Source organism: Bombus pyrosoma, linkage group LG7 (genome assembly GCF_014825855.1).
Source record: "Bombus pyrosoma isolate SC7728 linkage group LG7, ASM1482585v1, whole genome shotgun sequence".
Taxonomy (NCBI): domain Eukaryota; kingdom Metazoa; phylum Arthropoda; class Insecta; order Hymenoptera; family Apidae; genus Bombus; species Bombus pyrosoma.
The window spans coordinates 4,154,668-4,168,525 of record NC_057776.1 but is presented as its reverse complement, the minus strand read 5'-3'; the positions used below and the strand labels follow the sequence as shown (position 1 = coordinate 4,168,525).

Genomic DNA, 13,858 nt, shown 5'->3' with positions numbered 1-13,858 from the left:
TGAGTGCATGTGCTCCCACCTTCTCCTAAAAGTTTTGTTGTTCTATATAATTTTAATTTATAATTAGACCTACAGTATTCATACATTAAAATGTACCAATGCGCCAATTATGTGTATCGTTTCTCTGTTCTCTCTTTCATTCTCTCCTAATGAACACACACACATAAATTTACACACACACACACACACACACACACAAAATAAATTCACTTTAAACAAATAAATAAATAATAAAAAAGTTCGATTATCTCATAATTTTGGAAGGAGAGAATATTTCTAATAAATATATACATACATATTTTATTTCATATATATATAAATTTACTTTTAATTAATAAATAAATAATGGAAAAATTTGGCTATACCGCGAACAAATTTTTAATAAAATGAATAAATAATTTATACTAAATAATCAATAATTAATTAAAACGCGAATTTTCATCTTCGTTTTCTATAAAACAAAGCGCTGGTAAAAAACAAGTATTGAGTAAACGAGCGTAAAGTACCTACTTGAGAATCGTTGTGTGAAATAGAAAAAGAGAGGGGGCGTGATAGACTCCTGATCGGCGGGCGAATATGTAGAGGGGAATAAAAACATGATAGGGGAAGGCAGTAAAGGGAGAACATGAGAGTCGATCAGCGGCATTCGACGGTAGTAAGCAGTACGCAAGCAGTAAGCGCTTGCATTTTCGTGTATGTGCTCTACGCTGTTGCAACGAATGTTCTATAATGGTTATGTCTCTGACACATTTGTTTCGGTTCTTATAGTCATAAGTTTGTGTTCCAGCCGTCTTCTTAAACACACGTGTTTCAACCTGACCACCAAATTACACGTGAAATGAAAGTGGTGCATTAAAGTTACTCAGTGAAAGCTGACAAGCAAGAAATTCGTGTATCTTTCATACTCTCATTCCTGTAAGTGCATATCTTTATTTTATTATCATTTTTGTAAAGCATTTTTTATAAGATGATAATATATGATTTGAATCTGATAAAGCATGTCTTATATTGTTTTTCTCATTTAATCGATTATCACGGTTAACATGATTGTTATGTATCTGATTTCTATTTTCTACAATACTGTATATTAACAAGCAATGTTCATACAATACCTGTATTTACATCGTGAAATATGAATTATTATGAAATACTTTTTATAATTTTGGAATTTTTATAGTTCACGTGCCATATTTAAGTCGATATCATACATAATCTACAAATTAATAATCTTGTGGCGTACAAAAATTTCCAGATAAATTTTTAGCTTTGTATTCTTAAAGTGAAATCTAGATGAATTTAAAATAATATCGGTATTGTTATTATTTGTTATTATCATTCTTATGTTAGACTTTCGCCTATTACAAGTTTAGATAAAAAGCGAGTTATAAATATAAGTAAAAAGTAATAATATTATAAAATATTATAAAATGTAATATTATAAAATAATATGATAAGTAAAAGAAAACAGTATAATACATAAACACTATTATAGAATTGTAAATTATTACTTAAAATTATTAAAATAGCGTGTAGAAGATATAAAATGAAAGATCTATCTGGTCAGAAACTTTTATAGAAGTATGCGTTATATAAAGTAAGTGTTATTTGCATATTACTGAAACTTGAAAAAGTTAATAACACGTTGACGGTCATAATAGCCATGTTTCATGTTTTACTAGACTTTTTACAATAAAATGATAAGTGGTATGGACTAAAATATGTTCACGGTATGAATGGCTTAGATAACATTGTCAGAGAAAAAGTGCGCAAATACAATATACAGTCAACTTTCGCAGTATAACGCAGTATCATAGCATACTGTGCTGCATAACGTACCGTATATATGTATGTATAGAACGATCATGTATATTTCAGAATACCGTATTATAAGAGGGTTAAGTATAATATTTTGCAAAAATTAAATGTTATTTATCTATCAATGTATGTATGGTATGTTGATAGTAGTGTATTTCTATTGCAGCACTCAGGACAAAGTACAATGTATAATTCATAGTGCCAGTGCCAATGTGTTAATTCGAAAAGTAATATGAACATTTTTTTTTAGAAATATGGTGTTGTCTATATGACTCACGATTCGTTATAAAAAATTTGTTTGACAACATATTTACTAAAAGAGATCTTTTTCTAAGATCTTCAATTTTTTTATACTTCATTTAATTACGAGTAGTGTGAGGAGAAGGTGTGATTGAAATTTATTTGGGAAATGAAATATCAGGAAATATTTGACTTATTTGGAATTTAGTCTTTGTTATGTATATGCTTTTTGTATCTTATTTGATTAATAGAAGAAGTGAGAAAGATTGACAATTATCTGGAAAGCAAAGGGAACATTTATAAATATTTATTATATGTATAAGGATATATTTGATTCACTTGACGTTTTATCTTTACTATACATGTATGTTATTATCATTTATGTTCTTCAATATCGTATTTTGTTTAAGAAAATGTATATATTTATTAGATAGGATAAGAGATATAAGGAAATACTTATTTGGTTTACTTGAAGGCAAAGACGATCGTATATCATGAGTTAAGATTCGGAATAGCTTTCACTGCAAAATCTTATATAATAGTAAGTACTCAATTTGATAGTTCTTTCTCTTCCTCATAACATACATATTCTTGTTTATTGAAAAAGAAAGAAAAGAAGCTATTATACAATTTAGTAAATTTGAAAACTACTCATTGATTAATAAATCAATTAATTCAGTATTTTTCATCAGTTAAGAAAATTGTTTTTATAGCTATATTAAATTGTTAGAAATATGCAACTATTGATATAGTTAAATACTGTTCAAAGTGAAACAAGCTATTCATCAGAGGCTCGTAGAAGGCAAAATGAGTCAAACTCGTCCTGACTTATCGGTTTTGTCCTACTTCTTCGCACCTTTCGAGGAAGTTAGAAATTGCACGAAATCGTTTCGATCCCAGATTTCGAACGACGGAACATTTTTGTCCTCATAGAAAAGAATACTTATTTGAAATTTAAAAATTCCTTAATTTACGTAGTCCATAAAATATAAGAGTATACATGCATTGAATACAAGAATATGGAATAAAAAAATATAATTCCCATTTTAAACATAACCGTGGCCTTCGCTTTTCAAGACCATTGCAAGGTAAAATAAATATTGGCATGATATGTTCCTCTCATTATTCATGCAATGGTATTGGTATTCATGCAAAAAATTCATGTTGGTATTCATGTAAAATTTGAAATATAATATTTATTGAAGAAATAGAAAAAAAATCCAAATTGAAAATCAAGTCAAATATCAATTTGGATTGTACTACAATTCAAATCAATATAAGTATTCAAATCAAATATTCCTTAAAATTGAGAAAAAAAGAATAAAACCGACTTCTAAAAAAATAACGAGAAGGGACTGAAGGCACTTAAAAATGAAAAATAATTCTTTCTTAAATATGTATATGAATTTAAATCTTTTGCATCTGGCGCCAAATTTAACGTAAATAAATTATATAAATTTTCAATTACACGACGATCTATTTAATGGAATGTAATATTCTTAAAAGTTGTCGACTATTTGTAAAAGTTCTTGGAAGATCTCGTTCTGAAGTATGGAAAAATAATTAAAATATGAAAGAATCCTAAGAACAAAGAATTATTCACAGAATACTCATATTTATCCATACATTTGGACGCACAGCCAGTCAGTTGTTAACAGAAGTCAAAACTTTTTTAGTGAAAATTGTATAACTACATGAAACAACGTACATGTACTTTCATCGAAAATAAACATTTTCTTTGTTGATATATGTATTAAGTAACGACGTCCAGCACGTAACTTCATACGAAGTTAATTTGTTTGCGTTAAATTTAGCAACAATGGCAAAAAATTGAAATTTGCATATTTTAGAAAGGATTCTTCTCTTCCTAGTTGGTCCTCTCCCTTCTTTTTCTTTAAGGCCTGTTTTTTTTATTAAATCTAACATTTTTAAGTTTCTTAGCTTAATGTTTATGAACATGTGGATTGGCTTTTAAAAAGCCCTCTATTAAGGGACCGCCGGGGAAGCATACTCTATCGAGTGAAAAATCTATTTTCTCTTTTATCCCTTTGAGGGAGAAATTAAAAAAAAAATGGTTAAAATACTTTGACGGATTTTTAAAGGACAACTGTATCAAAAAGAAATATTGCAACTTAACAAGTACAGTTATATAATTCATGTTCGAATTTAAATTCGTCCCTTTAGAGATTGAGTATGGTAATATCTTGAATTATGTTCTACACATTTATTTGGATATCGTTTCTAAACTAAACCTAAGTTGAAATCTTACCCGGCCTAAGAGATATCAAAGAATTCATTAATATATATAGATTACAATAACGCAACATCTCTTATTATATTTAATATTACTTACTTTTTAAAATAATTGGCTAAACTTCTTTGTAAACTAACTTACATTTTTATTCTAATAATTTTTTGAAATGAAGTTAACCTCACTTTTTATTTACAGGATGTTAAAAGATATAGGTGATATTAATAAAATGTGATTCTAAACAACAATTTTTAACGAAAAATAGAATTGTTTTGTAACTTGAGAAATAAATCTTAAATGAAATTCTTCTACGTTAACCTTTCTTCATTATCCTGATGTTTAGGAGAATAAAGAAATAGGTACCAACAAAATTTTTTTTTTTATTTGGATGAATTTTACAATCAATTCTCATTGAGAATTATAAGTAAATTTTTCTGGCGTGGTACTCTGTCGTGTTTAATAAGTGTTTATCGTGTGTTTGATTCTAGTTGAATCTAGTGCTTAAATCTAGAGGGTAATGTCTTTTTAGCCTGTGGATCTGATCCGTCGTGTCAAGTAATTGAGTAACTAGTGGGTTTTTGTGATTGTTAACTTATTACTGAATTTGGATGTTTCTTCTTTGACTGTGGGAGGTACCAAAAAAATAGCAAATCTTTAAGTTACAATGTAACTTCATTCGAGTCGATTTCTTCCAAGTAGATTATTTTTATGCAATTTTATATTTTTGTGACTAAAATTAAAGGAATGGAACCTACATAGAAATTTCTTTCATCCATTAACGATTATAAAAGTACTTTGCTTTCAATATTTTATATATTTTTGTATACTTATTCGTATATACAATTTGCGAATTTTTAAACTTTTAAATTTATTACAAATGCATTAAAATCCGCACACTTTCTAAAAACATTTCAACCAAATCAGGTGATTGTTAAATCACGTATCAAGGTCGGAATTAATTAAAGAATATGTATTGATATTTAATATGCCATAGAAATTTGTGTAAAATGACCGATTGAACTTTGTGCGTAGTGCACGCATGCTGCTGCGATGTTATTAATCACTCGGTATTATCATTGAAGAAGCATTTATAAGTGGCGTACAATCTAAATGAATTCTGAAAAATTATATATTTTTTGTAATTGTCAAGCTTTATCGTGTCGATGACGTTTCCTACAAGAATATGTTGCAGAGATAAAATAATGGAAGTATGAAGTTTATTTCCTTGCTTGATAAAGTTAACAGAGAGATATTTATTCGAAGGAATAAAATACTAATAGTTCGGTATAATTATTTACAATATCATTAAAGATTTGTAAGTGTGAGTATCTTCTAAAGAAATCTCCTATTAAACAATTTGGTCACATAAGTCGTATATGTATTTAAGCTACAAAAAAAAGTGAAAGAACATTTTTTGTGTGTTATTGTAGCATTTCGGTAATTATGTATTTGATGTCCTTGGAAACACGATGACTGAAGCTTTTAGAAAAGAGAAACATTCACTAAGGCCAATTTTGTTAGTATAGATACCTTGTATAGCTAAAACTTTACTTAACACGAATTTCAAATGAATCATTTGAAATAAATTTTCTTTATTGCTAAATTTCGTTGTTCTTTTTTATATAATTAATTTGAGTATCCATAAAAAGATACTTAAAGCTGTTTTTTTTAGTCTGGATTAGGTTTGAAGTATTTCTAAACTTGAAATTCCAATCTTTATGTCTCGTTATCTTTAACTTTAGATATCGTCCAGTCATATGACTAAAGAGAAAGAGATGCTTATCTTATGGAAACGTATATTATAAAATAATTCATAAGTTATTTACATAAGTATTACAAGATATTTACATAAGTACATGACCAATGTATATTGTTTCAATATCAATTACAGTTTTTTTTATCGATCGGAGAGAAAAATTACACGTACCTGTTTATGCTTACATAATACGATATCACTGGTTCTCATCAATCAATCTCTTAATGAATAGTTAATGGAAACTTAAAAGGTTGTTTTTCAAACAATCATAGTTAACATCGTTGATCCTAAACTGATTGATAGCAACATGAATATTCATTTATTTCTAAATTGTACATTCTTTAATGAAGCTTCATTCATGATCCAAAATTTGCGAGATCGCGGTTCATTTGTTGTTCGTCCTTGGTTTTAGATTTCTATGATAATTTTTCTTATAATATAGATCATATGTAAATAAATAGGCCTTCTTATAATATACTTTATATAATAAGTTAAAAAAAAGGTTCAGAGATAAATGGAAGATAAAAGTATGCGCAGTGATGCAAAAATGCTTTTGAACACATATAGGACATTTTTATATATATTCATGTACATACATTGTATATGTATTGTTATAATATATACGATATAAAATATTTTGAATTTTATTAATAATGTACTGAGACGAACGTTATATGTAATTATATTGGTGAAATTTGGAACCATTCTGAAAACGTAAAAGATACTTAGAAGTTACAAAATGTTTATTCCAAACTGTCAATAAATGTCCTTGCATAATATTAATTAATTGAATAATGAAATTAAATTTTACAAATAAATTTATAGATTATAAATTTCCTAGTCATTTTACTTCGCGAAAAAATTATGAAATTTATAAAAGAACTACTTGTAGTTTCTCAATTTATTAATATTGATAGTTAGTAAATTATTGCACAAGAACCCTGATTTTGCATGCTATATATGTAGAGGTGTTAACAAGTTCATAAATTCTTATTAAATTTAATTATAACTCTTTAACATAACGTATGTAAAATTAAAATGTCTAATGTATTTACTTCAATTTAAAATTTAAATTATCCAAAGTTATCTGATTAATTAAATCATTTGTCTGCAAATTTGACATCCGCATGCAAAGTCCGAAATAATACTATCAAACTTACTCATTGCATGATTATACACATATGTTTGCAGATATTCTTTGTTAGTCATCTTTCTTTTTTTCTTTTGAATTGATCTTTGCTCTACAATCATTATCTTTTCTATTAAATTTGTATAAAATTTGTAGCAGGAGTCATGTAAATAATCAATATGATGATCTAATAAATATTGCAATGTAGTTTTGCAAATTACGAAGAAAGTCAGCACAAAGGTAGGTGTATTGATTACCACCGTACTTTGCGCTATTAATACTAAAACAGAAACAAGATGATGACTGATGGAATTTCTGAATTAGCTTCAGAGTCTTCCTTAACGTTTTGGTAACCCCAACGAAAGTACAATACATGTAATAAATATGACATTGTGTAAATCTTTGTAGAAAGCAATCATAAATAATGATCATTTCACAGCGCAATCGATAAATTCTCGTAAGAAGGGAAACTGGGATGCCAATTCAAATTGTATAACGAAAACGTTCATACAAGTTTGTTTTTTTAAGCTACTTTTAAATATTTTATATACATTTTAAATTTGTAAATATATGATTATATTTTTTTATAGGTTATTGTTCGATGTAATGTAATTACAATTAGAAATAGCCATAATCGAAAAAAGAAAAATATATTAAAAATTATATAATTGTAACTTTTTGATAAAGTTGTGTTAATATACGACTACCTATAAAGTTTTACATATGGAGGTTAGAGTTTTATAGCTTTATATATGACTCTTTATGACGTATATCGATACGTATGTAAATACTTGTTTGCAATTTACATCATTATTGTCATCAATTTACAGCATTGTTACATCATCACTGACATTAACTAAAAGCAATTTCTAAGAACATTCGAAACGTGTACACAAGTTGTCAAGGAAACCGATTGACAAAGAAATCAATATGCAAGATAGATCGCTGTATATTGTTATCGTCTCAGGAATAATAAATGTGAACTTGAATTTATGCCATTCTACGTAAACAACGGCCGGCTTGGATCTTTAACGATCTCTCCATTGGACTTTCATTGTTGATTCATTTTGTGCGATTAGATTTGCGATGTACTTCGACCAATCATTGTAATTTATGGCTATTGTCTCGGAAATGCATCGTTTGCATACGAATGATAAACTTTCTGTATAGCAAGAGTTAATTTATTACTTGCATTGTTACATTTGTAATATGTTACATTTATAGTAAAAAGTATCTACATTGTAATTGTAGAAAAATTTATAATCCTAAGATAACCTTCGTTAAACCTGTTTTCTCTCGTTTTCAATTATCAGTTACTAACGATATAGGTTAGGTAATTTTATATTCTGATTGGTTAGCCTTTAAAATCATTAGAGCTCCAAGTAAAACAGATAAGTAGACGTTACCAGAGTTCAGCTTTAACTTCTGGAACAATGATTGTTGTTAATACTATAAACAAGATTAGAGTTATCACCAGGAGAGATAAACCACTTTGTTCTCTTTGAGGAAGTTTGCTTAACGATCAAATGTTTCAATGTCGTCGATTTCTTCTTAACGATGTCATATGTATACGTACATATGAATTGCTTTCTTGTTCATCATGTAATGATTGTTTATGGAAAATTTGAAATTGCGTGACAAATACTATTATCAGAAATAAATCAATTTGAAAATAATTAATAAAGAGATAAAACCAAGATTAAAAAGATGTGCAACCGATATAAAGAGACGAATAAATTGTTTTAATTAATGTGCTTACTTTCTGCAATAAACTTAATGACTAATCGAAGTTGACATATCGAACTTGTAATGATCATTATTATATTATATATAAACTTCAATTATTTTTAACGAACACTTCTCAATAAGCTGTGTCTGTTTTTATTACTTTTTTAAATGAATACGCGCCATAAAGCAGAATATTTTGTTTTTCTTTCCTTTAGACCGACATTTGATTATTCAACGTTTGTTATTAACAATCCATAAATAATCGTTATTTTATCGAAATTAAAGGTTTTCTAACTTTGCTTTTTTTCAAGAAAATTGCCTATTCCTTCAAAATCGTTTCCTTTACTTACAATACTATAGACTTATTGCACATGAAATGATATTAACATATTAATGATATTAATGGTATCGACGAGGTGTTGCTCTGCAAGGTGAATCTCTGTATGTGTTAATCACGACTATGTGATGCAATGCAAATGCCTGAGTTTCTTGTACATTCGAACAGAATTGAGTGAATCAGCTAAAACTGGATATCGAAATATTTGCAATAATAATTCATGTTTATATCACTTATTTTATTCTTAGAGATAGTATTAGAACACTAAGTTTTATCATTTATTTCTAAATCACTTTGTAGTCATAGAACGATTAGTCTAATCTAATCTGGGATCAACGTCGACTTTCCGTTTGGTTTTCGTTAAATCATGTCAAACTTCGCTAGCAAGTGTTCCGCGCGATTTAACCTATACCCGTAACAAAAATCAATTCGTGTTTAGGCAGAGTAGCTAATGAACTGCGGATTTTTATGCATTTAGGCGATATTTGAAGATGAAAAAATGTATAGAATGCGTCTAATATGCAGAAATATATAAAATTTCCAAAGTACTTGTTTAATAGTACTTGTTATAATATTTGGCATGTAAACTTTTCTGCATAAATTCCATTTCTTTACTTATCTTTATAAGAATATGAATTTGTATGTATGTTCGCCGCCTTATTAATATTATTTAAAATGCTGACCGATCGATGAGCATTATCATGATCCATGCATACTTAAATTGCTGATCAGGCATAGTCAAGTGTCAAAGGTGAAGCAATTTTTATCTTTATAATTTTTTATATTTTTAATATCTTTATAATATTTTTATAATTTTATTTTTGGAAATGGAATCAATTATAAGCAAAATGAATGGCAATGTATACAAAAAAAGTCATTCTTTCGATGATAAATATTAAATACTTGTGTGATAAAAACCGGTTATGTCTTTTATCATGAGAATAATAAATTCAAATAGATATCCGTGGTAACTTCCTGTGGCTTCCGGAAGTAGTTGTCTATTACTGATCCTTGTGTTTTAGATCAAATTGTATGTAACAGCATATAAATGTCTTTTTTATTTGAAGATTTGCTATCTGACGTTTAAATAATCTACGTATGTACATATAACATATGTATATATAACTTATATGTTTATATAAACTGGAAGTTACATTCTTCAATTTAAAGTCACGTTTTCAAAAACAGAGCTGAATATCCAAAATAATAAGAAACTGTTGCACATTTTATATACTAAAAAATGTTAGTTTTTTAAATTATTACAGTACGTTTGTTTTATTATTTCATTCTCTATTTCTGTTGAATATTCCTACGAAGAAATGTAATTAATAAAATTAATCGGCAGCAGTATAATATATCTCTTTCGAAGCTAAAAATAAGTATGTTTACACTTGAGATTCAGTTAGAAATTTATTATCAAATGCAGTTGATTATCGCGTTTGAAAGCATATAACAGGTTTTGAGGGATGACTTAAGTAGTAAAATTTTTTAGTGAAGGCAAGTTAAAAGATATTATTTCTGCATGATATCAAGATACAAACTTTTTTGTGCAACTATTATAATAACATACATATACATATAAATATCCACTAATTTAGTTATATTTTAATGTTAGTTTCATTGAAGAATGCATGTTTTTCTTTTTGGGAAGTTCTTAGAATCAGGCGACCCATGTTAGATGCAAATTAAGTACCCTAAGTGACGATTCGATTAATTGTAAAATAATTGCTTGGTGCTTTAATTATTATAAGGGTCTTTGATATTCTTAGGGTATCATTCAGCTTTTTCTCCATAGATCGAGTGCTACAGAGGGCAGATCCATAATATGAATTATAATCTTAGAATTCAGATATTTAATCCAAACTATCTTAACTGTGACCTAAAATCAGTTGCGTGTTGATTTACACATTGTTTGAAAAATAACAGAGATAATATATTTTGATGACACTTATGTGATTATTTCGTAGGTCATATAAGTCATATAAGATTATTGTATAAGATAACTTGTTTTCATGATAATCATTCGTTTGGGTTTCAATCATCATTTTTTATACCCTCACTTTGTATCTTGTACAATGATATTTTATTACATTCTTTTACAATCCAAATTTGTCTTACACAAAAAAATATCGCTTCTGCAGTTTACACAGAAAAAAGATAAAAAAGATGAGAAATAAAGAACAGAGAGAAAGAAAAGAATATGGGAACAATATGGGTGTGTACAAGGACCAGAGAGGGGATGAGGAAGTAAAAGGTATTGGGGATACAGTGTAATTAATTCCAAGTAGGAGGGAATTCTTATGTTAAAATATTACATTTTTAAATTCAGAGCAGCAAAATGTGTGCAATACACATTTCCTGGAATGAATAAAAGACTCCATGGATTGAGTCATATCACGTAACTTGAAGGATATTATTAGAATATTGTATACACCTTACTTAAATATATAGACATGTTTTCGTTCCTAATTAAAACTATGGCGATCAATTAGTTTTGAGCATAACTTTCATGTCAATTAGCAAACTACTTAGTTTTTGTTACATTTGTCGAGAAATTTCTGAACTCTGAATATTTGTTGTAAAAATAAAAAATAGAAGTTATAAATAATTACAGAAATAAGTAAGTAGAAAAATGAATATATACATGTATATATGCATATACGTATATATGTATGTCTAGAGTCCTGGTCAAAAGTTTTAATACAGTTATAATATTTGTTTAACTGTAAACTGAAATAAAAAATTTGTTGTTAAAAGATATTATCGATTTCAAAAACCGCTAAAAGTATGAAGTAATTTCTATTTTATTTGTATTTGATTTAGATATATATGCAACAACGATTACGTTATCCATTTACTTATTAAACAGCATACTAAATATATTGCAACGGAATATATCAATAAAATTTATCAACGCAATTTCAAAACATTCACCTCGGCTGCTGTTTTGGAATCATCTTGATGTCAGTCCAACAATTGTAGAGCAATCACTGAACACACGTAAATGAAATTGGTAGACTAGAATATTGGAACATTGGTACATTGGAACAACAAATTCTTTGGACAATTTCTAGAACATGCAAAATGTTTGATCCCGATAGCTAAATCTAATACTGCATACCCTATAACATACCTTGTAAGATGTACAAAGAATTATCCCGATTGGTTCAGCCATTTTGAAGTAATTGGCAAACATACATAAAAGAAAAAAAAGAAAAATATACGTCGAACATTGATACTTGCTTATTTTTCAAAGTCGGTATAAAAAGGTTAACTATGTAATTATTAAAACATGCAAAGGAATTTTACTACTATTTAATTAGATATTTTATCTGACAGGGGAAATAAGGTAGCAGCATATTAAAATTTATAAAATTTGTGCTATAAAATATAAATTATAATATACTGTAGTATTTTAAGTTTATGATATACATTAAATTAAATACCAAAACTGTATTAAAAGTACAATATATTCTAACAATTTTGCGCAGAAATGTATATTAAGTACAAATGTTGTCATCGGTTATCATAGTATTAAGATGGCGGTAAATTTCAAATTTTTAAATCGGAACGCTAGATGTAGAAATAATTGATGATAAATATTGTATCTTTCTGTTTGTTTATGTTCCTTTCTGTATTGATCATATCTCATTTTTCTGACTGCAGTTTTATGGTGTTTGCTGGTGTATGTTCAACTAATCGGCGAGCAATTAGCTCGCTCAAAATACTCGACAATGGAAGTAGTGATGCACGAGATGAGCAATGGCCAGGAGACGAATGCAGTCGATACGAAGGTTTACACTATGCCTAAGCAGACAGAGAAGAAGGTAGAAAATGTACAAATTGAGGATGGAAGATGTTTCATGGGAAGCAACACGGTGGATACCGTTGATATTATGTTCGAGAATATCAAGTATACCGTGTCACTGGATTGTAAGAAAGGTTAGAATAGCATCAGTGTTTCGATATTTCCTTGTTCCTTTTTTCATTTATCTATGTCACTTCTTTGACGTCATGTATTCTTGATTGGTGAAATATAGTGAAATCATAAATTGAAGTATTAAAAGGATACACAGATTGTTTTAGTTTCTTTAAAGCCGGAGATTCATTGCAAAGCTAAGTTTAATTATGCTATGATATGTCATGTTTAAAAATATTTGTTTTAATATATGTATATATGTACCGAACCGTTCCAACCAAAAGCTAAACTAGTAGCACAGCTAATAGTACAGTTTAGTTTAGCTTTGGTGGAAACGATTTCACATATGTATATGTTTCGAAAAATATTATTAATCGTAACAGAAGAAACCTTCGATAACCGCAGACATAAACTTCTTGTTCTCTAATTGCATGGTCGTCATCTCCACCACGGGGGTAGGGGGGGGGGGAGAGAGAGGTTCCTCTTGACGCACCGTGAAGCTCGACGGCTCACCACGGTCGAGTAGCAAGGCCGGCGTGACCTTTTGCCGGGCCGGTTCAAAAATTTTACGAGGCTTTTACACTTAAATTTTACAACGAGGAATTATTTATTTACAAATGCTATTACATATTGTATATTTTTTTATAAGATGAATATTAGATAATAATACAATCCAATAATAA

At 28.2% G+C, this 13,858-nt stretch overlaps 1 protein-coding gene across 1 annotated transcript in view; it reads left to right on the top strand.

The window, feature by feature from the left end:
- Window positions 1–624: 624 nt before the first annotated feature.
- LOC122569725 (ATP-binding cassette sub-family G member 4-like) overlaps window positions 625–13,858 on the top strand; it is a 23,888-nt gene continuing 10,654 nt past the window's right edge. The window contains exons 1-2 of the mRNA XM_043731226.1: window positions 625–915; window positions 12,923–13,198. Coding sequence (XP_043587161.1) covers window positions 12,991–13,198 — 208 coding nt within the window. The 5' untranslated portion in view covers window positions 625–915; window positions 12,923–12,990. The remainder of the gene's footprint in view (window positions 916–12,922; window positions 13,199–13,858) is intronic.